The 27,404-nt window shown below is 39.3% G+C and overlaps 1 protein-coding gene and 1 long non-coding RNA gene across 2 annotated transcripts in view; one reads left to right on the forward strand and one right to left on the reverse strand.

Moving 5' to 3' along the window:
• The window catches only part of LOC146003333 (uncharacterized), a 399,672-nt gene that overhangs the window by 126,531 nt on the left and 245,737 nt on the right, over window positions 1-27,404 (forward strand). The window lies entirely within an intron of this gene.
• LOC146003332 (venom serine protease 34-like) overlaps window positions 32-27,404 on the reverse strand; it is a 29,167-nt gene continuing 1,794 nt past the window's right edge. The window contains exons 2-7 of the mRNA XM_083141612.1: window positions 25,730-25,754; window positions 23,590-23,749; window positions 22,951-23,168; window positions 21,043-21,242; window positions 19,695-19,758; window positions 32-210 (exon numbers count right to left, since the gene is read on the reverse strand). Of these exons, the coding sequence (XP_082997738.1) occupies window positions 89-210; window positions 19,695-19,758; window positions 21,043-21,242; window positions 22,951-23,168; window positions 23,590-23,749; window positions 25,730-25,754 (789 nt within the window). The 3' untranslated portion in view covers window positions 32-88. The remainder of the gene's footprint in view (window positions 211-19,694; window positions 19,759-21,042; window positions 21,243-22,950; window positions 23,169-23,589; window positions 23,750-25,729; window positions 25,755-27,404) is intronic.

Here is a 27,404-nt window from a genome sequence, read left to right on the forward strand (position 1 = left end):
GAGAAATTAGAAAACTGCTAAGTATGTCTATGTTTATTTACTTTACGCTTAACTATTTTTACATAACATTCAGGGTGCTTTCAATCTCCTACCCAGCGCAGTAGGCGGCGTCCCTCGTGTGTTCTGCAATCCACGTGACGTAGTCTGGGAGCTTCACGTACACCCCTGGGTATTGCTCCTGTGCACACTGGTAGCCCCAAGAAACGATACCTGCGAACACAGGGAAGGTATTAGTAGTTACATTGGAAGTTGTGTGACGCGGCCTTGTCAATGGCAGAGGATTTTGGTTTTGTGTGCTTCTGGGTTCATGGCTGCGAAGAGTCTTCTTTTCTCTGTCTCTCTCTCTCTCTCTTTTCCTTGTTCTCTTTGTTTCTTTCTTTCTCTCTCTCTCCTTTGAATGTTTTCCTTTCTTTCTCTCTTCTTTCCTGCTTTTTGTTTCTTCCTGTTTCACTATTTCTTTCTTTTTTACTTCTATTTGTCTGCACTTCTTTATTTTTCCACATTTCGTCCTATTTATTATGCTTTCTATCTACCTCTCTCTATCTCTTCCTTTGTTTCTTTCCTCTCTTTCTATGTTGCTTCCTTGATTTGTTTTCTCTAATGTCGCTTTCTTGCTACTTTTGCCTAATCGCGGAAATGAGGATGAGTGATAATTAGGGTTAGGAAGTTGATGATAAATCATCTTTTTTCTGATCCTTGAAGACACTTTGAACTAGGGATGTGACGAAGCTGAAAATTTACCGATGCCGATGTACTCACCGATAATTTTTGGAACCGATACCGATGCCGATATTTAACCGATTCCGATACATAAGATTATTAAACAGAAATGGGATGTTATTTTCAGCATGACAAAAACAAATTTGCTATGTACATTTCTATTGCATATCATATGTATATATATATACAGGGTGTCATTTTAATGGCGCCCACGGACCACAGATTCGTATAGAGAACATCAAAACAAACAACTTTTCTCAGTAACATTTTTCTCATTGGTGCGTCGATTCGACGCTACAGCCGTTCAAAAAAGACCGTTTTGCCGCCTGGATGCTGGCAACCCAACACAACATTTGATCGTATCTGTGACGTAATTTCCTGCTGCGAAACTGCGCACGGCAGGGTTGCAAAGAACACACAAATTTTGTGAAAAATGACAAACTACCAACCATATTATTAGCTGCAAAACGAAGAGAGAAACGCGTCCAGCAGACCGAACATCATAGCGTACCAGCTAGATGATGAGCAGTCATCTCGGGGGAAGAGGGAAGTGAACCAACGATATGAGAAATGGTAAAAAAGTATTCAAAATGAAGTGTCAATGTCGGATTTTGTCTCAGCCTACATGTCAAATATCAACAACAATAAATTTTATTGGCCTTGCAGCTTACATGTGGCTGTTTAAGCCCAGCTACATGTCAATTATATTTGCAAATGTAGTTGCAAATTTGATATCTACAGGTTTGTGTCCAAATGCCTTGTGATACTTTTGTACTGATAACGGAAGTATACGAGGTTCACGTTGTTATATTACGGCTAAAACACGTACAACCACAGTAACAATCTAATGATGAATCAGTAGCGAATGTACTGCCCTGTTCACAGTGTATCCGGTGCATGCATAAACACAGTCGTCGGAGAGCTTGTATTACTACTACTTATATCCCTGTATTTTCAACCATTTTTGCCACTTGCCTCATAATGACCTAAATATAAATTATATTATGTGTTGCTTACCTTTGGAATTTTGAGTTCGTTCATTTCTATTTTGTCATCTGTTCAATGTGTCACAGACAACTAGTATCAGAAGGACGAAGTGGATAGACTAAATTATAGATGCCAACTTGGTAACTAGATTTGAAAATATTTGACATGTAAGCTGAGACAAAATTCGATATGACCACTTCCACTTGAATTATATTTTCTTTCTACCATTTTTCGTATCGTTTGTCTACTTTCTGTTAGGTTACAGAACGTGTTTTCTCATTTTGTTTTACGGTACATAATGTGGCTGATTGTAGCCATGTCATTTTTCATAGAATATGTGTGTTCCTGGTAACCCTGGAACGCATCGCTTCACGACGGGATATGACGTCACAAATGCAATCGAATGTTGTGTGTGGTTGCCAGCATTCAGGCGGCAAAACGGCCCTTTTTGAACGACTGTAGCGCCGAAACTACGCACCAACGAGAGAAATGTTACTGAGAAAAGTTGTTTGTTTTGATGTCCTCTATACGAATCTGTGGTCCGTGGGCGCCATTAATATGACACCCTGTATATTCTCAAGAGATGCGAATGTACATTTGCATCTACAAAATGTTATGTGAACCTTTTTAAGAAGAACGTGGATTCTCAAGAGATTTAACATTAGTACACAAGCAGTTCTTTGAAATGCAAAATGAATTCCTGTTCTGCCAGATTCAACTTCAGAAACACGAGATTTGGAAGCACTTCAGGAAGTAACCTACTTCTCTTATCGCAAATCTGTTCAGCAACACAGAACACTCAATCACTGAATACTGATGCAGCAGGTATGCCCAAGTATTTTCTCAGCACTTGCTTCAGGTTTGAATACTCATTTTTGAATTTCCAATACAACAGCAGATCCTGGTTCAGCAATGTACCAGTTATATGTATAGTTAGGTTGATCCTCTGAATGAGTTTGCAATAATTTTATTACAAAAACTCCACAATAATGACGAATCATAACCAAATTAGTAGTGTAATTGGATTGTTTCAAAGTCGTACTTAGTAGGTATTGTCTTTTTTTATCAATTGAATATCACTTTTTGACATATTTTGACAATTTTTTGTCGATGTTTTAGCGTTTGACGATTTTTCAGTGCAATTTTTACTGCATCTCATTTTTTTCCTACTCGTACTTGGTAGGTATGCATTTGTAGCCTTTTTTTTATCAATTGAAAATCAGTTTTTGACATATTTTGACAAATTTTTGTCGATGTTTTAGCGTTTAGCGATGTTTTTGTAAAATTTCCTATTTTTCTCTTTTTTCCCACTCGTACTTGGTACGAATGCCACGATCTTACGTGATATAACTTAACCTATTTATTTTTTTTTTCGTGCTAAACTACACGAGAGCCTCTACGTGCTTTGACCTATTTTAGAGTAGAACCATAAAGACAGAGCTGCAACCGAAAGTGAGGCTCGAAGTGAGGCTCGGTGAGGCTCGACTTAATAGTTTGCTCTTGTAAGACATAAGCCTTATTTTCTTGCAGTGTTGCCAACATTTTACTCAAAATAAAATCACCAAAGTTTTTTTCTTGGTCTAACCTATGTTATTGAACTGCGTCGTCACGTCCAAACCTGCATGACTTCCGAACACTATTGGTTTTATTCATACTTTTTCTCACATATAGGTGTACACGATGAATCACCAAACAGATTTTTCCTAAGTCTTACAGTTTCCAAGATAACCCCACTTCCGGTCGCTATTTTGGATTTCCGAACATAGGTTCTATTCATATTTTACTTACATATAGGCGTACGTGACGAATCCGCAAACAGATTTTTTCTAAGTTTTACCGTTTCAAAGATAACCCCACTTCCGGTCGCCATTTTGGATTTCCGAGCATAGGTTTTATTCATATTTTACTTACATATAGGCGTACATGACGAATCCGCAAACAGATTTTTCCTAAGTCTTACCGTTTCAAAGATAACCCCACTTCCGGTCGCCATTTTGGATTTCCAAGCATAGGTTCTATTCATATTTTACTTACATATAGGCGTACATGACGAATCAGTAAAAAGATTTTTCCTAAGTCTCACCGTTTCCAAGATAACTAGTAGTGCAGATTAGCCGGTTCACAAACCTCTTGTGAGGAGCTGAGTGAGGAGCTCGCCTGGGGCTCGCCAAACCTCAAAAACTCACTTTCTCTCCACGTTCCGCGCCTCATTTATTGCGCTGACGATGTTTCACAGCGTAGAAAACAGCACCAAAACATCAAAAACTCATTTTGATTATTTGGAGCTCACCAAAACCTCAAAAACTTATTTTTATTAATTGAGGTTCACCAAACCTCAAAAACTCTCATTTTCTCTCTATGTTCAGCGCCTTATTTATTGTGCTGACACAACGTGATGAGTAAATAATGCAGTCTCTTATTCTTGAAGGATGAATGCACCTTATCGTAATTTTCCAAGCCCCGGTCAAATGTTTGTATATCGTGACCTTTGTAAACCCCTCTCTCGGGAACGATGTGCCACACACACACGCGCCCGCGTGCCTATATTGTGACGCAAACAAACAAACAAATAATATTTTTTTTAAGATTCTTGGCCCCTAACCCCACTTCCGGTCGCCATTTTGGATTTCCGAGCATAGGTTCTATTCATATTTTACTTACATATAGGCGTTCGTGGTGAATCAGCAAACAGATTTTTCCTAAGTCTTACTGTTTCTAAGATAATCCTACTTCCGGTCGCCATTTTGGATTTCCGAACATAGGTTCTATTCACATTTTACTCACGTATAGGCGTACGTGATGAATCCGCAAACAGATTTTTCCTAAGTCATGAATTGGAGGGTTCTATGGCAACTTATATTAATTCTCGTAAGAGAACAGAAAACACACAAAAAAAAAAAAACAATACTGTGGTCACTACAACAAATAGTCTTCTTCAACCTCTATCCAACAAACAAAAAAAAAAAATCATCATCCTAACTAGAACCATGTAACTAACATTGTGATGACTCATATTAAATACCTCTTAATTGTATTACTTATAAGGGTATACTATTGCACAACGTTTTTGCAACAAGTTATTACGTAACATTGTGATGACTCATATCTAATGTTCTTCGTTGTATTAACTATAAGGGAGTAAACTATTACACAACATGTTGCAACAAGTTATGACGTAATGTGATGAGTCATATCTAACGTGGCGTCTTCTGATTGGTTAATTATTACAGGTGTTTTCAATACGGTCCGCGCTTTTATTATATAAGACGGCATACACTGCAGATCAGTCAGTCTCGTGAGAGCAGCCGAAGAGTACGGACGTCCTGTTGCAGCGCTCCTCGTTTTTTGTAAAAAAAATAGGTATTTAACTTTCTTTGAAGCTACATACCATCTATTATTTCAAGTTTAAAGGTGTTTCACGTGGTTTTTTATAGTAATTTCGACCAGATTGAATTTTGACGTGATCGTGCATTTTCTATTTCACCTCAAAAAATTCTATATAAATAACATACCTGAAAATTGTATCGCTATATACTAGACTTTTTGATTTCTGTGATTTTCGAAAAAGCAATGGCATCCACCACCAGTTTCAATCGTAAAAATGATAAAACTGAATGTGTTACTTGTGGGAAGCTAATCTCAAGGAACAATTTATCGGTACACAGGGCAAGATGTAGCGAAACAGGTTCGAGAATTAATCGTTCGTCATCTTCTAAGTCTTGTGCTCGATGCGGAAAGATGATCAGCATTACAAATTTAAGTAAACACCTCAAAATTTGCAAACCATCGACCGAACAAGGAACATTGAAAAGAAAAATCGATGATCCAGGAACCGAAGCTTCCACTTCCAAGCAAATTAAATTATCCAATGAACGCAAACCAATTAGATCTGCATTCAACGACTAACTCCAGGATTTTTCAATTAAGTCAGAACCAGGCCGTGACATCCTTAGTTTCTTGGACGAAACGAAAACATCTGTACTAAATATTTTGAAAGATAAACTTGAAAACAACTCTATAAAAGTATATGTTGTTCTGTTTTCCGAATACGAGAAAGTCGATGGCACAACGAGTATTTTTTATCATTGTACAAAAAACCAGACACTTTATTTTGCTGACGTCGAAAATTTGGACAACTTCTATTATAAAGTTTCCAACGAGCTGGTTAAGAAACATGACGATTTCGAGGCTAAAGGGTCGGGATGGTCTCTATGTGGAAGTCCTCACACGTTAACCGTTTACGTGAACCGATTCTCGCCTCTTCGTGCATCCAGCTACGTCCCTCTTCCACCGAACATTCAACACAAGAGGGCTGTGTTAAATATACAGAACAGCGATAACAAGTGTTTTCTCTGGTGTGTGTTGGCTGCACTGCATCCTGTTCATTGCAAAAATAATCCAGAACGGATTTATCATTACAAGCAATACGAGTCCGAATTTGAAAGTGTAATGTCTGACATCGAATACCCGGTGACATTGTCGGATATAACAAAGTTCGAAAATCGTACAGGAAAACGCATCGCTATTAATGTGTATTCCTTCACGTCAGATAAATATCTCGTGCATCCCGTCAGGATAAGCGATATCGACGATGACGATGCTTGTGTAATAAATCTTCTTCTTATTTCCAACGAGGATGTTCATCATTACACGCTAATTCGTTCTCTATCACGTTTGGTCAGAAGTCAAACTACCAAGTATGCAAACAACATCGAAGTTTGCCCGAGATGCCTAACCACGTTCGACGATCGTGACCGACGTGATCATCAAAATCTTCATAGTCGTCAAATTGCTCTGGAGAAACTTGCCGAACATAAAATTTATTGCGGTGACAACAGACCGGCTAGAATGTTGATGCCCGAAACGAACGAAGTCGAAGAATTCAAAATGCACAAGGCATTGTTGGAACATCCCGCAATCATCGTCGCAGATTTCGAGGCGTTCCTCAAACCACTCTCCTATTGCGAACCGGATCCTGAAATTTCCTCCACAACGCCGTACCAGCTTCATCAACCTAATAGTTTCGGCTATGTTGTTGTGCGACGTGATAAAATAAATGAAGCATATATATACCGCGGGCCAAATGTAATCGAACACTTCCTGGAAAAAATGGTGGAGGAGGTTGAGGTAATTGGTAGCGTACTGCTTACATCAAAACCGATGGCACCTTTAACTGAAAATGAACTTCAAAATTACAATTCCACTGAGGTGTGTCCGGTATGTGATCAAAGTTTTACTGATGAGAACAAAAAAATATTCCACCACGATCATTTCAGCGGAAACTACATAGGTGGAATTTGCAACACGTGCAATCTTAAAATCCAGAAACCTAAATTCATCCCCATATTCTTTCACAACGGAAGCGGATATGATTTTCACCACCTGGTGAGACATCTTGGCTACGATCCGAAACGTATAGGTGTCTTGGCCGAGAATGAAGAACGCTACATTAGTCTCAGCAAGCAAGTGTCGATTCCGGGAACGAAAAATACAATCGAGATGCGCTTCCTGGATTCGTATAGATTTCTCTCTGCAAGTCTGGATGCTTTAGCGAACAAACTCACCGACGATCAATTTAAAATAACTGGAGCTAGTTTTCCCAACGTAGACATAGAACTCGTTAGACGTAAAGGGATTTATCCTTACGAATACGTTAGTGATAATTCTAAATTTAACGACGACGCTCTTCCACTTCCAAGAGAATTTTACAGCAGACTCAGAGAGAAAGGAATCACGGACGAAGAATACCAACACGCGCAACTCATGTGGGAGAAATTAGGATGTAGGACACTCGGAGACTACCACGATGCCTACTTAAAATTAGACGTGACGATACTCGCGGATGTTTTTCAAGCGTTCAGGAAAACGGCAACGAATATTTATAAATTAGATCCAGCGTATTTCTACAGTCTACCGGGATTAGCGTGGTCGGCAATGTTATTCCAGACAAAGGTCAAGCTGGAACTGATATCGGACGTTGACATGTTGCTATTTATCGAAAGAGGGATACGAGGTGGAATGGTGCAATGCGTACAGAGACATGCAAAAGCTAATAACGTACACATGAAAGAAGATTACGATTCAAATCGAGCATCGAATTACATCTTCTACTCTGACGTTAATAATCTCTACGGACATGCCATGGTACAGAAACTTCCTTACGGGGGATTCGAATGGTTAGATCCCACTTCGATAGACATTATTCATTTCGACGATAGCGAGTGTGGTTTCTTCGCAGAGGTAGATCTCCAATTCTCCGACCACCTGCACGACACGTTTTCGGATTTGCCTCCGACTCCCGAAATCAAATGTCCACCCGACTCGGTTCAAGACAAGCTTTTGTTAACATTGGACCCTAAACAGAGATACGTCGTCCACTACAAGAATCTCCGGTTTTTGATTGGGAAGGGTGTTCAGATAGTGAATGTTAGACGAATACTAAAGTTTAAACATTCCACGTGGTTAAGACCTTACATAGAAACTAACACACAACATAGAACAGCTGCCACTTCCGATTTAGACAAGGACTTCTTTAAATTAATGAACAATGCGGTGTACGGAAAGACCATGGAGAATGTTAGAAAGCACGTAGACGTGAAATTAATTTCCGATAAGAATAAATGTCGGAAGTGGATAGCCGATCCTAGATTCAAGTCGAGAAAAATTTACAACGAGAATTTGGTACTTTTCAACCTAGATATAAAATTGATGAAATTTAGAAAACCAATTTACGTTGGTGCAACGGTTCTCGACTTGTCGAAACTTTACATGTTCGAATTTCATTACGACGTGATGAAACCCTTCTACAATGATAAGATATCACTTTTGTACACGGACACCGACAGCTTCATTTACAGCATACAAACACCTAACCTATACGAAGACATAAAAAATTCTTCCATGCTCGAGTATTTCGATACTTCTGCGTATCCTCAACCCAACAGATTTGGAATTCCATCTCGTAACAAAAAAGTCCTAGGTAAACTGAAAGATGAATGTAACGGTGATATTATTGTCGAGTTCGCGGGTTTGCGTTCGAAGATGTATGCCATGAGAACAGAGAGTAGCGTCACGAAGAAAGCAAAAGGTGTGGGCAAGAATACGGTGGAGAACAAACTCACCTTCTACGATTACATCGATTGCCTTTACTCACAATCGACGATACTAAGTATAGAACAAAGAATCCAAAGTGTAGACCATGTGATTACAACAAACGAAGTTAGGAAAGTAGCATTAGATCCGCATGACGATAAAAGATGTATTTTGTCTTGTGGAATCCACACGTTGCCTTGGGGACACTATTGTTTAGAAATCAGTAAAAATTGTAGGCAATGCAAATGAAAAAAAAACTTTAACTGTCTCACATACACAATAAATAACTAGCAAGGACAATGAATTTCTTTGGTTTCCGAAAGCAAACAATGGAGACTGTACACCGCACGGTAGATCATGAATTTCTATCTTCCATGTTATCTAAACTCAACGGCCTGTTGATCAATCAATTTTTGGAACGCTGCTCTTCTTGCTGGAACAGTGACGATTTCGGATTCGCGACGATCGACATGACGAGGAAACCCAACGACGGAAAATACAGAAACAAAATCAACGACTTTCTAAACGTTGCAACGTTGTGAGAAACGTTTCATGGAGAATGTTAGAAACGTTTCTCACAACGTTGCAACGTTTAGAAAGTCGTTGATTTTGTTTCTGTATTTTCCGTCGTTGGGTTTCCTCGTCATGTCGATCGTCGCGAATCCGAAATCGTCACTGTTCCAGCAAGAAGAGCAGCGTTCCAAAAATTGATTGATCAACAGGCCGTTGAGTTTAGATAACATGGAAGATAGAAATTCATGATCTACCGTGCGGTGTACAGTCTCCATTGTTTGCTTTCGGAAACCAAAGAAATTCATTGTCCTTGCTAGTTATTTATTGTGTATGTGAGACAGTTAAAGTTTTTTTTTCATTTGCATTGCCTACAATTTTTACTGATTTCTAAACAATAGTGTCCCCAAGGCAACGTGTGGATTCCACAAGACAAAATACATCTTTTATCGTCATGCGGATCTAATGCTACTTTCCTAACTTCGTTTGTTGTAATCACATGGTCTACACTTTGGATTCTTTGTTCTATACTTAGTATCGTCGATTGTGAGTAAAGGCAATCGATGTAATCGTAGAAGGTGAGTTTGTTCTCCACCGTATTCTTGCCCACACCTTTTGCTTTCTTCGTGACGCTACTCTCTGTTCTCATGGCATACATCTTCGAACGCAAACCCGCGAACTCGACAATAATATCACCGTTACATTCATCTTTCAGTTTACCTAGGACTTTTTTGTTACGAGATGGAATTCCAAATCTGTTGGGTTGAGAATACGCAGAAGTATCGAAATACTCGAGCATGGAAGAATTTTTTATGTCTTCGTATAGGTTAGGTGTTTGTATGCTGTAAATGAAGCTGTCGGTGTCCGTGTACAAAAGTGATATCTTATCATTGTAGAAGGGTTTCATCACGTCGTAATGAAATTCGAACATGTAAAGTTTCGACAAGTCGAGAACCGTTGCACCAACGTAAATTGGTTTTCTAAATTTCATCAATTTTATATCTAGGTTGAAAAGTACCAAATTCTCGTTGTAAATTTTTCTCGACTTGAATCTAGGATCGGCTATCCACTTCCGACATTTATTCTTATCGGAAATTAATTTCACGTCTACGTGCTTTCTAACATTCTCCATGGTCTTTCCGTACACCGCATTGTTCATTAATTTAAAGAAGTCCTTGTCTAAATCGGAAGTGGCAGCTGTTCTATGTTGTGTGTTAGTTTCTATGTAAGGTCTTAACCACGTGGAATGTTTAAACTTTAGTATTCGTCTAACATTCACTATCTGAACACCCTTCCCAATCAAAAACCGGAGATTCTTGTAGTGGACGACGTATCTCTGTTTAGGGTCCAATGTTAACAAAAGCTTGTCTTGAACCGAGTCGGGTGGACATTTGATTTCGGGAGTCGGAGGCAAATCCGAAAACGTGTCGTGCAGGTGGTCGGAGAATTGGAGATCTACCTCTGCGAAGAAACCACACTCGCTATCGTCGAAATGAATAATGTCTATCGAAGTGGGATCTAACCATTCGAATCCCCCGTAAGGAAGTTTCTGTACCATGGCATGTCCGTAGAGATTATTAACGTCAGAGTAGAAGATGTAATTCGATGCTCGATTTGAATCGTAATCTTCTTTCATGTGTACGTTATTAGCTTTTGCATGTCTCTGTACGCATTGCACCATTCCACCTCGTATCCCTCTTTCGATAAATAGCAACATGTCAACGTCCGATATCAGTTCCAGCTTGACCTTTGTCTGGAATAACATTGCCGACCACGCTAATCCCGGTAGACTGTAGAAATACGCTGGATCTAATTTATAAATATTCGTTGCCGTTTTCCTGAACGCTTGAAAAACATCCGCGAGTATCGTCACGTCTAATTTTAAGTAGGCATCGTGGTAGTCTCCGAGTGTCCTACATCCTAATTTCTCCCACATGAGTTGCGCGTGTTGGTATTCTTCGTCCGTGATTCCTTTCTCTCTGAGTCTGCTGTAAAATTCTCTTGGAAGTGGAAGAGCGTCGTCGTTAAATTTAGAATTATCACTAACGTATTCGTAAGGATAAATCCCTTTACGTCTAACGAGTTCTATGTCTACGTTGGGAAAACTAGCTCCAGTTATTTTAAATTGATCGTCGGTGAGTTTGTTCGCTAAAGCATCCAGACTTGCAGAGAGAAATCTATACGAATCCAGGAAGCGCATCTCGATTGTATTTTTCGTTCCCGGAATCGACACTTGCTTGCTGAGACTAATGTAGCGTTCTTCATTCTCGGCCAAGACACCTATACGTTTCGGATCGTAGCCAAGATGTCTCACCAGGTGGTGAAAATCATATCCGCTTCCGTTGTGAAAGAATATGGGGATGAATTTAGGTTTCTGGATTTTAAGATTGCACGTGTTGCAAATTCCACCTATGTAGTTTCCGCTGAAATGATCGTGGTGGAATATTTTTTTGTTCTCATCAGTAAAACTTTGATCACATACCGGACACACCTCAGTGGAATTGTAATTTTGAAGTTCATTTTCAGTTAAAGGTGCCATCGGTTTTGATGTAAGCAGTACGCTACCAATTACCTCAACCTCCTCCACCATTTTTTCCAGGAAGTGTTCGATTACATTTGGCCCGCGGTATATATATGCTTCATTTATTTTATCACGTCGCACAACAACATAGCCGAAACTATTAGGTTGATGAAGCTGGTACGGCGTTGTGGAGGAAATTTCAGGATCCGGTTCGCAATAGGAGAGTGGTTTGAGGAACGCCTCGAAATCTGCGACGATGATTGCGGGATGTTCCAACAATGCCTTGTGCATTTTGAATTCTTCGACTTCGTTCGTTTCGGGCATCAACATTCTAGCCGGTCTGTTGTCACCGCAATAAATTTTATGTTCGGCAAGTTTCTCCAGAGCAATTTGACGACTATGAAGATTTTGATGATCACGTCGGTCACGATCGTCGAACGTGGTTAGGCATCTCGGGCAAACTTCGATGTTGTTTGCATACTTGGTAGTTTGACTTCTGACCAAACGTGATAGAGAACGAATTAGCGTGTAATGATGAACATCCTCGTTGGAAATAAGAAGAAGATTTATTACACAAGCATCGTCATCGTCGATATCGCTTATCCTGACGGGATGCACGAGATATTTATCTGACGTGAAGGAATACACATTAATAGCGATGCGTTTTCCTGTACGATTTTCGAACTTTGTTATATCCGACAATGTCACCGGGTATTCGATGTCAGACATTACACTTTCAAATTCGGACTCGTATTGCTTGTAATGATAAATCCGTTCTGGATTATTTTTGCAATGAACAGGATGCAGTGCAGCCAACACACACCAGAGAAAACACTTGTTATCGCTGTTCTGTATATTTAACACAGCCCTCTTGTGTTGAATGTTCGGTGGAAGAGGGACGTAGCTGGATGCACGAAGAGGCGAGAATCGGTTCACGTAAACGGTTGACGTGTGAGGACTTCCACATAGAGACCATCCCGACCCTTTAGCCTCGAAATCGTCATGTTTCTTAACCAGCTCGTTGGAAACTTTATAATAGAAGTTGTCCAAATTTTCGACGTCAGCAAAATAAAGTGTCTGGTTTTTTGTACAATGATAAAAAATACTCGTTGTGCCATCGACTTTCTCGTATTCGGAAAACAGAACAACATATACTTTTATAGAGTTGTTTTCAAGTTTATCTTTCAAAATATTTAGTACAGATGTTTTCGTTTCGTCCAAGAAACTAAGGATGTCACGGCCTGGTTCTGACTTAATTGAAAAATCCTGGAGTTAGTCGTTGAATGCAGATCTAATTGGTTTGCGTTCATTGGATAATTTAATTTGCTTGGAAGTGGAAGCTTCGGTTCCTGGATCATCGATTTTTCTTTTCAATGTTCCTTGTTCGGTCGATGGTTTGCAAATTTTGAGGTGTTTACTTAAATTTGTAATGCTGATCATCTTTCCGCATCGAGCACAAGACTTAGAAGATGACGAACGATTAATTCTCGAACCTGTTTCGCTACATCTTGCCCTGTGTACCGATAAATTGTTCCTTGAGATTAGCTTCCCACAAGTAACACATTCAGTTTTATCATTTTTACGATTGAAACTGGTGGTGGATGCCATTGCTTTTTCGAAAATCACAGAAATCAAAAAGTCTAGTATATAGCGATACAATTTTCAGGTATGTTATTTATATAGAATTTTTTGAGGTGAAATAGAAAATGCACGATCACGTCAAAATTCAATCTGGTCGAAATTACTATAAAAAACCACGTGAAACACCTTTAAACTTGAAATAATAGATGGTATGTAGCTTCAAAGAAAGTTAAATACCTATTTTTTTTACAAAAAACGAGGAGCGCTGCAACAGGACGTCCGTACTCTTCGGCTGCTCTCACGAGACTGACTGATCTGCAGTGTATGCCGTCTTATATAATAAAAGCGCGGACCGTATTGAAAACACCTGTAATAATTAACCAATCAGAAGACGCCACGTTAGATATGACTCATCACATTACGTCATAACTTGTTGCAACATGTTGTGTAATAGTTTACTCCCTTATAGTTAATACAACGAAGAACATTAGATATGAGTCATCACAATGTTACGTAATAACTTGTTGCAAAAACGTTGTGCAATAGTATACCCTTATAAGTAATACAATTAAGAGGTATTTAATATGAGTCATCACAATGTTAGTTACATGGTTCTAGTTAGGATGATGATTTTTTTTTTTGGTTTGTTGGATAGAGGTTGAAGAAGACTATTTGTTGTAGTGACCACAGTATTGTTTTTTTTTTTTTTTTTGTGTTTTCTGTTCTCTTACGAGAATTAATATAAGTTGCCATAGAACCCTCCAATTCATGACTTAGGAAAAATCTGTTTGCGGATTCATCACGTACGCCTATACGTGAGTAAAATGTGAATAGAACCTATGTTCGGAAATCCAAAATGGCGACCGGAAGTAGGATTATCTTAGAAACAGTAAGACTTAGGAAAAATCTGTTTGCTGATTCACCACGAACGCCTATATGTAAGTAAAATATGAATAGAACCTATGTTCGGAAATTCAATATAGCGACCGGAAGTGGGGTTATCTTGGAAACGGTAAGACTTAGGAAAAATCTGTTTGGGGATTCATCGTGTACACCTATATGTGAGAAAAAATATGAATAGAAGCTATGATCGGAAATCCAAAATGGCGACCGGAAGTGGGGTTATCTTGGAAACAGTAAAACTTAGGAAAAATCTGTTTGCTGATTCATCACGTACGCCTATATGTAAGTAAAATATGAATAGAACCTATGCTCGGAAATCCAAAATGGCGACCGGAAGTGGGGTTAGGGGCCAAGAATCTTAAAAAAAATATTATTTGTTTGTTTGTTTGCGTCACAATATAGGCACGCGGGCGCGTGTGTGTGTGGCACATCGTTCCCGAGAGAGAGGTTTACAAAGGTCACGATATACAAACATTTGACCGGGCTTGGAAAATTACGATAAGGTGCATTCATCCTTCAAGAATAAGAGACTGCATTATTTACTCATCACGTTGTGTCAGCACAATAAATAAGGCGCTGAACATAGAGAGAAAATGAGAGTTTTTGAGGTTTGGTGAACCTCAATTAATAAAAATAAGTTTTTGAGGTTTTGGTGAGCTCCAAATAATCAAAATGAGTTTTTGATGTTTTGGTGCTGTTTTCTACGCTGTGAAACATCGTCAGCGCAATAAATGAGGCGCGGAACGTGGAGAGAAAGTGAGTTTTTGAGGTTTGGCGAGCCCCAGGCGAGCTCCTCACTCAGCTCCTCACAAGAGGTTTGTGAACCGGCTAATCTGCACTACTAGTTATCTTGGAAACGGTGAGACTTAGGAAAAATCTTTTTACTGATTCGTCATGTACGCCTATATGTAAGTAAAATATGAATAGAACCTATGCTTGGAAATCCAAAATGGCGACCGGAAGTGGGGTTATCTTTGAAACGGTAAGACTTAGGAAAAATCTGTTTGCGGATTCGTCATGTACGCCTATATGTAAGTAAAATATGAATAAAACCTATGCTCGGAAATCCAAAATGGCGACCGGAAGTGGGGTTATCTTTGAAACGGTAAAACTTAGAAAAAATCTGTTTGCGGATTCGTCACGTACGCCTATATGTAAGTAAAATATGAATAGAACCTATGTTCGGAAATCCAAAATAGCGACCGGAAGTGGGGTTATCTTGGAAACTGTAAGACTTAGGAAAAATCTGTTTGGTGATTCATCGTGTACACCTATATGTGAGAAAAAGTATGAATAAAACCAATAGTGTTCGGAAGTCATGCAGGTTTGGACGTGACGACGCAGTTCAATAACATAGGTTAGACCAAGAAAAAAACTTTGGTGATTTTATTTTGAGTAAAATGTTGGCAACACTGCAAGAAAATAAGGCTTATGTCTTACAAGAGCAAACTATTAAGTCGAGCCTCACCGAGCCTCACTTCGAGCCTCACTTTCGGTTGCAGCTCTGTCTTTATGGTTCTACTCTAAAATAGGTCAAAGCACGTAGAGGCTCTCGTGTAGTTTAGCACGAAAAAAAAATAAATAGGTTAAGTTATATCACGTAAGATCGTGGCATTCGTACCAAGTACGAGTGGGAAAAAAGAGAAAAATAGGAAATTTTACAAAAACATCGCTAAACGCTAAAACATCGACAAAAATTTGTCAAAATATGTCAAAAACTGATTTTCAATTGATAAAAAAAAGGCTACAAATGCATACCTACCAAGTACGAGTAGGAAAAAAATGAGATGCAGTAAAAATTGCACTGAAAAATCGTCAAACGCTAAAACATCGACAAAAAATTGTCAAAATATGTCAAAAAGTGATATTCAATTGATAAAAAAAGACAATACCTACTAAGTACGACTTTGAAACAATCCAATTACACTACTCAAATTTTCAATAAATCTTACAAAACTAGAATATAAAACTTGTTAGAAGGTAAAAACTCTAGTATAATCTGTACCGGTTTAAATATCGGATTTTTACAGATTCCGATACCGATGCCGATGTGTCAATTTCGGCCGATTTTCATACATCTGTAATCGGCTTCGGCACATCCCTACTTTGAACCTTATAATAGTCTGTTTATCTTCTATTAAAATCATAAAACATTTTTGCATATTTTTGCATTTTTCAGATTGTTTTTGCTTTTAGGTCATTTCTCACCAGTTTTGGCCATTTTTATCATTTCTGAGGTTTCTTCATGCTACTTCCCTTTTGTTTTCGTGAATTTTACATGCATTTGAAAGGATAACTTACATATTTAAATTTCCTAAAATGGTCATTTTACCTGAGAGCAATAAGCAGAACATGTTGAAAATTGTTGTTGTTCCTTTTGCGCTTATTCCGGATTTCAAGTTTTGGTTTCGCGCTTAATCTGTTTCGCTGTTATTCATTTCTGGCTTATTTTATTTCGCGCTAATTCCTTCGCGTTTAGACCTTTCGCGTTTAATCCTGTATTAGGTTTCGCGCTTCATCTCTTTCGCGGTTATACCACCACCCCCTTCGAAGTAGCTGTTTCCTGCATTCGTCTGCACGTCTCGTCGCCTCGGTGGCCAAATGTTTCAGCTCTCAACTCCCGATATTTCCTCTGAAGGTGTGGGTTCGAGTCCTAACGGAAACATAGACATTTCACTGGCTTGCTATTTCATCTATTTAATTTATATAAGTATTTTACAGATACTGTAATACACAACATATACTGGTCAAAAAAAGTTTTGCATATAACAAAATTTTTATTTCCTGCATCAGAGAAGCCACACATGTCGATACCTCCGACTAGGGCAATTAAAATACAAAATACAAAACATAGTTAAAGAAAATTCTGAAAGATATAACCAAAGAAACAAAAGAAACAAAGTTGCTTTACTAACCAAAGTAAGATGCAACAAAAAGATCACCAATTACCAAGGTGAGTGAACCTATCAGAAACCCCTCACCGTCTATTCAGTAACGTGTGTGGCTTTTACGAACACTTAGACATTCTCGAACACGACGGGGCATGCTGAAAACCAGGTTATCCAATGCATGTTGTGGAAGATTGTCCCATTCCTGAATGGCAGCATGTATCAGTTCACGCAGGGTTTGTGGTGGGTGAGGGTGGTTTGCAATGGCACGTTTCAGAAGGTGCCAGACATGTTCGGTACAATTGATATCGGGGGAGACTGCTGGCCAGTCCATCCGACTGATTGCATGCCTTCGAAGGAAAAGGTCCACTCAACGGGCACGGTGAGGACGTGTATTATCGTCCACCAACGTGAATCCTGCATCAACATCCCGCGCAAATGACCTAACGACGGGTCGAAGAACATGTTCTCGTATGTTTGTGCATCCATAGTACCCTGTATGTGAACTAATGGCGTCCGACGACCGAACATGATTCCTGCCCAGAACAGTACTGAACCACCCTGTTGCTGGAAGCGTTCCACATGAACGATTCATTGAACCGCTGCCCATTTGCTCTCCAGACACGTATAGTGTTTGTCGTCGGGGTGCAGACCAACCCGTACTTCATCTGTAAACAGTGTTTGTGACCACTCTTCCCGGGTCCACTTTTCATGTTGTCTCGCCCATCTTACGCGTAGTTCCCTATGTCGTGCAGTGAGTCGGGAACCTTCAAAGATCGACGGGCATGAATCCCTTTATAGTACAGTCGGTTTCGCATCGTTTGGGTGGACACCATGATCCCTGAGGTCTCACGGAGCTCCTTCTGGAGTTCGCTTGCTGTGGACGTAGGACGTCTGCGCGCAGAAATACGGATATGCCTGTTTTGTGCAGCCGCTGTTTTGCGTGGTCTCCTGGAATTTCTTCCACACTCTAGAAACGTCACTTTGATTACAGCCTACCCGATGTACTAAGTCCACTTGCTTCATACCTTCCTGTAGTAGAGTCACTATTCTGATTCTATCCACTGCCGAAAGTGTGTTTCGTGGCATTTCTAAAATGTAAACTCACACCTTGACAACCATTACAACCTTCCTTGAGACGTCCAGTGCTTTACACTCCCACTTCTTACGAACTGTGAGAGAATCGGTGGGTGAATCACATGGTTGAAGCGTGAAACATCCTTTGAAACCTGGCTACAGACACGTATCTGCTCTTTTGCGTGTTGAATTGTCCTTCGGTTGATGTGTGAACTTCAAAGGTATGGAGATTTGTGGCGCCAGTGATGCGGGATATGAAAAACTTACAATATGCAAAACTTTTTTGGCCAGTATATATCACGTGTGTGTGTGGTGTTTTGTGTGTATACAGGGCACGTGCGGGGTCAGTAACCAAATTTTTTCAGTCATCTGAAAAAGTCGGAAGGGCAATAAACACAACACGTTGAAGGTTAAAAGCGAGAATTATGGGAGGCTAATAAAAGTTTCTAAATTGCCGTTTCTTTTCCTTTTCGATGTGCTACTGGTACGACGTTCATTATAATTAATTACTAAACAGTGTTCAATATCAAACTATTATCTTGTGTCTCAAAGTGGCAATTTTTAATCATATCCAACAAAATTATCTATCGTATTCTCTTTTGTTTCTAGCGCATCTCCCGTCCCGTGAAGTAGTGGTAACGCCTTCTCCTTGAAATCAATGATTCCGGGTTCGACACCCGTAGTGATTCGGATTTCACTTTAATCCAGGGTTGTTAAAGGTCCAGGGATTTTAAATAAATTCAATTCCGGTCCAGGAGAGAAAATCAGCAAGCGTAAGTGGGTTCTGGACCGTAAAGAACCTTTTTATCTGTAAGGTATTTCAATTCGGTCCAGGAACCTTTTTACCAGATCAATTTAAATACGGTCCAGGAACCTTTTTTCAATGAAACAATACGCAACTTGGACCGAATTTAATTTGTGCGAGAAAAAAGGTTCCGGTCCTGCAGCGAAACCCAATAGAACCCATTAGAATTTATGGATTGCTCGACCTTTAACAACCCTGCTTTAAACTGTAGATCCAGTCCTAATTAGTCTAGCTGTGCACAAAAGCTCTTACGTATGCTTTTCATTCTTTCGTGTAAAATAATATTTTCACTAACGAATAGTGCATATTAACAATTATTGGTTGGAATATTTGAACACTATTTTATGTACTAACTTTGTTTATAATATGTTTCAGTAATTTGGGATATTTTGAAGTATGCGAAGACAATCCATGAAGTCAGAAAACCTCACATTAGTTGCTTAACTGGGAGCACCAACGTTCTACAAACCCTACACAAACAATTATTTTCATTTGGCGCGGGACCCGGAAGCGAAGGACCTCGGGCGATTTCCCGAGTTGTATCTCCTTAGGGCAAGGTCTACGTGTATGTGTATATGTGTGTGCATTCTAGTAAAATTAATATAATTACCAATTTGTTGCATCTTCTTTAATGAACGAGGCAACATATTCATTATTGGACCGCCGCTGTCTCCCTGTAAAGAGGTTGAAAAGAGTGACTCTAAAAGAAAGCTAAAAGTAATTTTATGAATAAGATCATTAACAAATTTCTATATAGATAGTACATTTACAGACTTACCTTAATTTTTTTGGTTACTAAGAACATAATGAAAAGAAGCACGCGAACTCTCAACTCTTTGAACTTAATATGTAATATGGCAAATGTTGTCTTCTTTTATTACTGTTTTTACAGTAATGGTTGAATTGACTTTATAATTTTTCATATTGCCGAATGTTTGTGATAATTCAATCGGGTGTAACGAAGTATGTATTTTGACTTTACTATTTTTAACTAACTAATGGAAAACCTTGAATTAATGGAGTTATAGTTCCTTATGTTTATGTACATATGTTAAGATAGGACTACTTTTTCTTTCAATAGCAAGAAATTCCTTTTACTCTTGTAATATGTGTTAAATTCCGCCGTTGGATGCAAATGTTTGAAGGTCGAAATCTCTAATCTTGTAACTAACAGAAATACGATCGTGCGGATTTTTGGTAATAAATGGAGTATTCTGTTATCTGTTCAACATGTCTTATTCATATAAAATTTTCCTTAACAAGATAATCTTGCTACAATTTGTCAATTCTTATGTGAAAATGAAAGTAAAAGGTAAGTACTCCCCTGTTCTATGCCCCGTGCCATGAAGGCGTATAGGGAGTGTGGAGTTAGGGCCTCACGCTTTCTTGATCACAGCCGAAGGTGGGGGTGTGATGTGATCAGCACCACGCCCCTGGCCGCCTTTACCCCCCAGAGTTTCCTCCAGGTGCTCACTTTAGACGACACTGGGTGGGCGCCTGAGCCGCTCGAAAAGGTGGAAAAGATCCCGGTTCTTCCCCGCCAGGGATTGAACCTTGGTCTATCGCATGGTAGTCAGACGCCCTAACGACTGTTTTTCTTGTTTTTAATGAATACCCCTACGCTGTGGTCCACTTATCAATTTTTACGATATTCTTAATTTTGCTCACAAACATTCATGTCCTAGCCGGGATTCGAACCCGGGACATCTGCGCTGACCATTCTGCCACGGAGGCCGACACGACTTAGATATCGTGGCTTCAGTTCTTGCGTGACAACAGTCTGCGTTCAGGCAGCTGGAAACTTGCAGCATTACCTAGGAAATCTTATTCATGAACTTGATGCCCGTGACAATGAAATGACTTTGGTTATCGAACTCCAGTGTCTTGCCTGCTCAATATGCCTCTCGCACAACTGTTATTTTTACACCCTAAGAAAATAGAAGTGATTGTTTTATTACCGAGCATGCGTCAACGCCTCTCCTGAGGGCGCAGAAGTTGTCGCTGAGGAGGTCCTCGCTGGTGTAGCTGGAGTTGATGAGGCAGTCCTGCCACGACATGGTCTTCACCATCGCCTTCAGGAGGACGTACGAGGTCTCGTCGTCGTCTGCGATCTTGCCCCAACCTGCTATGACGGCCAACTTGTTCGACGGATCGTAATCTGAAAGCAGGGATTGCATTGTATGGTGTAGTCTAGATTCTGCTCGACTGCTAAAAGCACCGTAACGGACTCTTGAGAATCCGTTGCAGACAGGGTTGGTATGCTTGAAACAAGAGGGTTTAAAGGAACTTGTGCAAAACGTTTAAAGCACACTAATATGCTTCTTTTACACGTTTAAAACTTTTAAAACAGTGCTTTAAACATGTTTTTTATACTTGTTTAACATACATTTTGATATTTATATTTGATATACTGTGGTTATTTGTAAATTTGTCTTTTCATTCAATTCGTGTCATTTTCTTTACTGTACACAAATCTGTTCAGTGGCTGAAAATATATATTCTGTGGGCTCATCCGGACAGAAAATTATCCGATTTCCGTATAAAAGTTGGTTGCATTCAGTTACCCCTGAAACACAGAGTAGATCCTCGCCAGTCCGACCGCCCACACTTAGTTACAATGTGTTGCTTATTCTACCGTTTTCTGCAGTGGCGTAGAAATCATGACGGGCATTCTACCTGGGAAATGGTTTGATTGATTGATTGATTTGTTGTTTTAAGTCCACTTTTTATGCACAGTAAGGCTAATCGGGACTGGACCAACAGTTTAAAGTGGGATCAGAACCACTTGTACCTCCACCGAGTATCGAACCCGGGTCTCCTTGATTACAAGGCGACGACGCTACCACTGCGCCATCGGGGAGGCCCCACCTGGGAAATGGGATTGTGTTTATGTTGAGTGTCACTTTTATTAATGTTCAATCGTTATTATGTAAATTATATGCTGTTAAATGGCATAAACATATCGCCATTATTCAATGGTCGATAGTATGATACATTATTAATTAATATAATAATAAAATTTACATACTCAATGGGTGGAATATCATTATCCCTGGTTGGGATGATGTCATTCATAACCACAGAATGGAATGATGTGGAAATTCACTTTCCTCCCTACATATCGCAACCTGAACCTACCTTCGGTTGCATTCTGTATCAAAAGTAATTTGAACTTCTTTCCTCAAGGATTGGCTGGACCTTTGACCGATGTCAGGGAGACTGTGTTCGAATATTCCTCTCCTTTCAAGAAACCGCTATGATAATGCAAGATATGAAGAATAGCCAATCACGGGCATCTTTAGGTGGTTTTCTTTCGCTGTTGCCTAGATATTATCATTAGTTTATTAGAGTTGCGTAGCCACGATAGTAATCTTTCATACTATTTCGGATATCTAGGCAACAGCGAAAGAAAACCAGTTGTAGATCCACGTGAATGTTATAGAAAGAATTCCAAGCAAATGTAATTTCTCAGATTTTGGAATATCGTAGCGGATTTTCGAAGCCAGAAGAAAATTCGAAAGTACTTGCGCTGGGGTCATCATAAATTTTCTAATAATTGTGCAATTTCTCTTTCCTTAATTATTATCCTAATTTCTGCTTCTGTGGGGACTTAGCCCCTACGCCTATGAGTGTACACCAGCGTCAAAGTTCCGCCGAAACCGAATCCAGCGTCATCTATATATTATACACATCACGACGCATATTAATTAAAATCGAATTTCTGAAGACGGATAAAGAAAATATCTCTGAGAGATTGGATTAAATGTAAAATAAACAAAAGTCCAAACTTTCACATTCTGTGAAAAGTGTCTCTTTAAAAAAATCGCCTGAACCTAAACGTGGTACATTTAGGTAAGAAGACTCACCTACTGGCGGGAGGCAGATGGGTAGGATCCTCCTGGAGAATCTGATCGCATCCTTGAGCTTTATCAAGGCAATGTCATGAACATCGTGATCTGACCTTCTCTCGAAGCTTTTGTGGATGATGAATTTCTGAGGCTTCAAAACGGGCGTCGTTTTGTTGCTCGTTTTGTAGCGGAGATCGTGCACTGCAAGAATGACGTCAACTTCGTCTTCACTGAATCTGAAATCGAAGAAATATAATTGTCAGTGTCTTGATTTGGTGAGACTATGAGAGTCACGGTGGTCCGGTCGGTAGAGTGTCTGACTGTCACACCCGAGATCATGGTTCGATTTCCGGAGCGAGTTATTTCTGGTGGGAATATTTTGAGTAATGTTCCTGCACGGAGCGGCTCTGGGGCCAGTTCGATTAGCCTATCGTGAGCATAAAGCAGATATAATGAAATTTTAAAAATATTGTTGAGCCTGTTAAACTTGGTGGTAAAAGACAGAACATTTCAATATATCCAAAAATCTTGCAATCCGCGTCTGATTGTGGGCTTAAAACTATAGAATCAAGACTAGGTGACATGAGAGCAAAGAATGAAGTACCAAAGATACTGATGAGGAAACTTAGAAGATGAAGAGCTGAAAGGGTTACTTACTCGGCGAGGCAGTGGCCGGCCGTGAGGATGTACTTGTCGTTGATGACGGATCCCCCGCAGATGAGGTTCTCCTTGTATCGCAGGAAGGCCATCCACGGGAACTGGTTCAGTTTGGCCGGCTTCCCTCCCACGATCCTTCGGGCGCTGATATCGCCACACTCTGAACAAGGAAACAAATGACAGTAGCTGGGCTATCTATCTTTGACAATAGAAAAAGAATTGGCTGCGTGATCGTCATTTTCATAGTGTTTGCATTTCCAATTGCACAGAAAGGGTATACAGCGGTGGTTCACAAAGTGTGCGCCCAGACGAACTGGGGCGTCGTGGCTGGCTTACAGGGGCGCCGCGAAATATTGCAATATATTCAATCAATGATGTGAATGTTCCAAATAAGTGCTTATTTAGTACTTTTTACATTTAAAGTGTTTCTGATTTTGAAATATGTGTTTATATTTTGACTTAAGCCAAGCAACTTAGCCACACTAACTGAGCAAGTGTTGGATATGCCTACATTCTCATTTGGGTGCCGTGGAACGAAAAAGTTTGGGAACCCCTGCTCTAGGGGATAAACGGGAAGGAAGGAAAGATTAAATGCTTGTTATTCCTTTATTTAATTTGTACGGCTTTTCCTCCTTTCTGTTTAAATTTGTATTTTCGTTTTTCTGTCTTACTACAGGGAGGGATTTGCCACTATGAGTCGCAGAAAAATGAGGCGCCGAAGTGACAATAGCAAAACAAAACAACATCTCAGGTTCTTTTACTTGTTTCATTTATGAAAGAAGGTAGATGGATGAAGTTTCTAGACTTCAGTTAACTTCTTGCATCATAACCTAACCTATTTTCATAGGTCACTTAACAGTGCACGAATATAAACAATTGTTTCTCGAAGAAATGAATGTAAACGTTTTGAAAGCCAATAATTGCAAATCAAGTGGAGGGATATTGACAGTTCATATCAACATCCTTGTTTCTCAGTTCGCGGCCAGTGTGGCTGCCGTAATGTAGTGACGGTCTCTTTCCCTTTGGTGCTTGGCTGGTATTGGTGTTGTGTGGCGAGATGCGTAGTGGAAGTGGAGCTTATAAACCCAAACGAAATTTAATGAATAGTTTTTAATCAGATGTGTCTATATTTTAAACTTTACAACTGTTATACAGAGCATGAAATTAGTGGAAGCACAGAGTACCTAATGCATTTGTCTGTGGTGGAAGTGAAGTACCATGATAACAAAACTGTTAGTAATAATAATAATAATAACGTCGGCAGGGAGCAAAGGATAGCCTAGGGTCCCAAATGTTATACGTCCTCCCCCGGCTCTTATATTTTTCCCTTGCTCATTTGCTCTTTTCTCCTTTTCGATTTTTCTTTTGCCATGTCTTCGCTCTCGCTATTTCTATGTCTTCTTTCCCTTTATTTTATTCACTCGACTTACACACACACACACATACACATACGCATATAAGTATTTCTCATTCTGTTGATTTTTTTTATTTGTCTCCCTTTTACTTCTGTTTTCCTCTATCTTCTTCCTTTCCCCCTCTTTTTCTACTGTTCTCTTCATCATTTTGTCTGTTTTTATCATTTCTTCCACTTCTCCCTTCCTTCTCATTGTTACACCAAGTTCCTTAATCTCTATCACTGTTTTTCTCTTCCTTATGTTTGTTCTTCTTTTCCTCTCTCTGTTGCCTCTTTACGGTAATCTATCCTTACTTTCTCTCGCAAAAGTTAGTTATTTCTCGACTGCCATTAAACATGATACCACACAATTTCCAACCCACTTCAAAATGGACCGGAGCGTCTCGTCAGATATGGAAACGGAGCGTTCCAGTTCGTTTAACTTTTTTAGATAGATGGTTGGTCATATTTTTAAATATCTTTACCATATTTGAAATATCAATTTTTGGACATTTTCAAAGCATTTTTCCCCAGTGAAGGCTCTTTTTCATTGGAGGCCAGGAGCCCTAGACCTCATATATGTATATTGGCCTACTTTCAGTATTTCTAAAATGGCTTCAATATTGTATATGGTACTTAAATTAAGATATAAATTACTAACATTTCGTTTTGTGATACTATCTCAGTTAATTTGAGCTAATATTGTTAAGAAAACCAACTAAGGATATTGAAGGAGACAATCCTTACCGCATTCCAGTAGACCAGAAGGAACCTAGGAATATAAAGATGTGATACTGAATATTTGAATTAATGCATAAATTCATATTATATTAAGACAAAATTCCACTTGAAACTTTTAAATTGTGATCATTATTTCATTGTTCATTTCATTGTACGAATAAGCCGGCTCCCGTGGCGGAATGGGGTGTAAGGGGTGACCTTCCACGTAGTACACCCAAATGTCAACCTCACTTCCACGTTAGTGCACCCTGGACTGAAGACTAACGAGGCTCTGGCGACTGGCCCCATGGCCAGTATAATTTTGTTTGTATTGTCCTGTTCTTTTGTCCTTATGTGTGCTGATTGCCCCTTTACAGCCTCAGCTTTTAACAGAAGTCAGAACATTTTAAGATTTTTAATTATGCAACGTTCGAGTTGTTCTTTGTAATGGTAAGGGGCTGGCCCCCGTGTAATGTGACGGGAGCAAAATAGCCTAAGTGCTGACGCTCCCAAAATTTTAAATTCAAATTCAAAATTCAAATTCCGTGGCGGAATGGTCAGTATATTGCGCTAACACACCAGGGGTCCCGGGTTCGAATCCCGGCCTGGGCATGGATATTTGTGAGTGTACCAATTTCATCTTATCGTCACTCATCCCCATCTTCACAACTTAGCCAAAGTGGCACAAAAGGCGAAGTAAAATAAAGCAAATCAATAAATCAGTTCCATCAATTCATCAATCATCCTAACCATGGCGAGTAGACTAATGAGGTAAAAGCTACATAAAGGAGCATGAAATATAAAAAATTACAAAAAAATGAAGATGTTAATAAGAAAAGCTTAGGTTTGACATAGAAAAATCAAGTAATGTTAACAAACGGTAAGGTTGATTGAAGATAATGCTTCTTTTCTTCGCTGGTCATAACTTATTGAAGTTGTTTAAAACCAATGCTAAACAAAAACTTCAAGAAGAGTGTCATCGCAATATTTTTACTAAGATTCACTATAATATAAATTAACAAATTATGACAAATTATGTAGTTAATACTCGTTACGTGATAATGAGTCTGTGTGATGATTGCTGTAATTTGTCTGGTGTGAACTATGTAAGCATGGGGCTGAATTCGCTACAATCTTCTTGCATAGTGTAAAGAATACACAAGTACTTTCTGTAATGAGGTATTATAATACACTATATACACAAAAGTTATGCACTGTCCTGAACTCCTGAACAAACTAAAGTGCTTGCACCTGCGAGAAGTTGTTGTAGGATATTAGGGCAATCAAATTAGACGAATTTTCTCGAAATAAAGAAACTAATTCGTAACAAGCTGAAATTTGGTAGATAACTTCTTTATAGCATTTATAACAACACATCAAAAGTCCCCGGCAATCACCATGTTGTTAAATCCGCCGCCATATTTAAGAATGGCGTATAAATTTAAGTTTTTAAGAAATAAGTCTTTACAGTCTTAATTGAGAATCAGTAAAACTCGGAGTGAAATTGTAATTAGTAACAGCATACGAAAATCTGGGTAACAATTTAGTGTCCTATGATCCTAGAGGAAAGTGAAGAGAAATATGAAACTTGTCATTCTTTTCTCAACGTGAAGCAAATACCTGTTTCAATTCCCATAAACCAGGAAAGCATAACACAATAACGCAAGAGAAAAATCTTCCAGTTGCCATACCTGTAACTTTG

This window comes from Lepisma saccharinum, chromosome 20 (genome assembly GCF_977018435.1).
Source record: "Lepisma saccharinum chromosome 20, izLepSacc3.1, whole genome shotgun sequence".
In the NCBI taxonomy this organism is placed as follows: Eukaryota; Metazoa; Arthropoda; class Insecta; order Zygentoma; family Lepismatidae; genus Lepisma; species Lepisma saccharinum.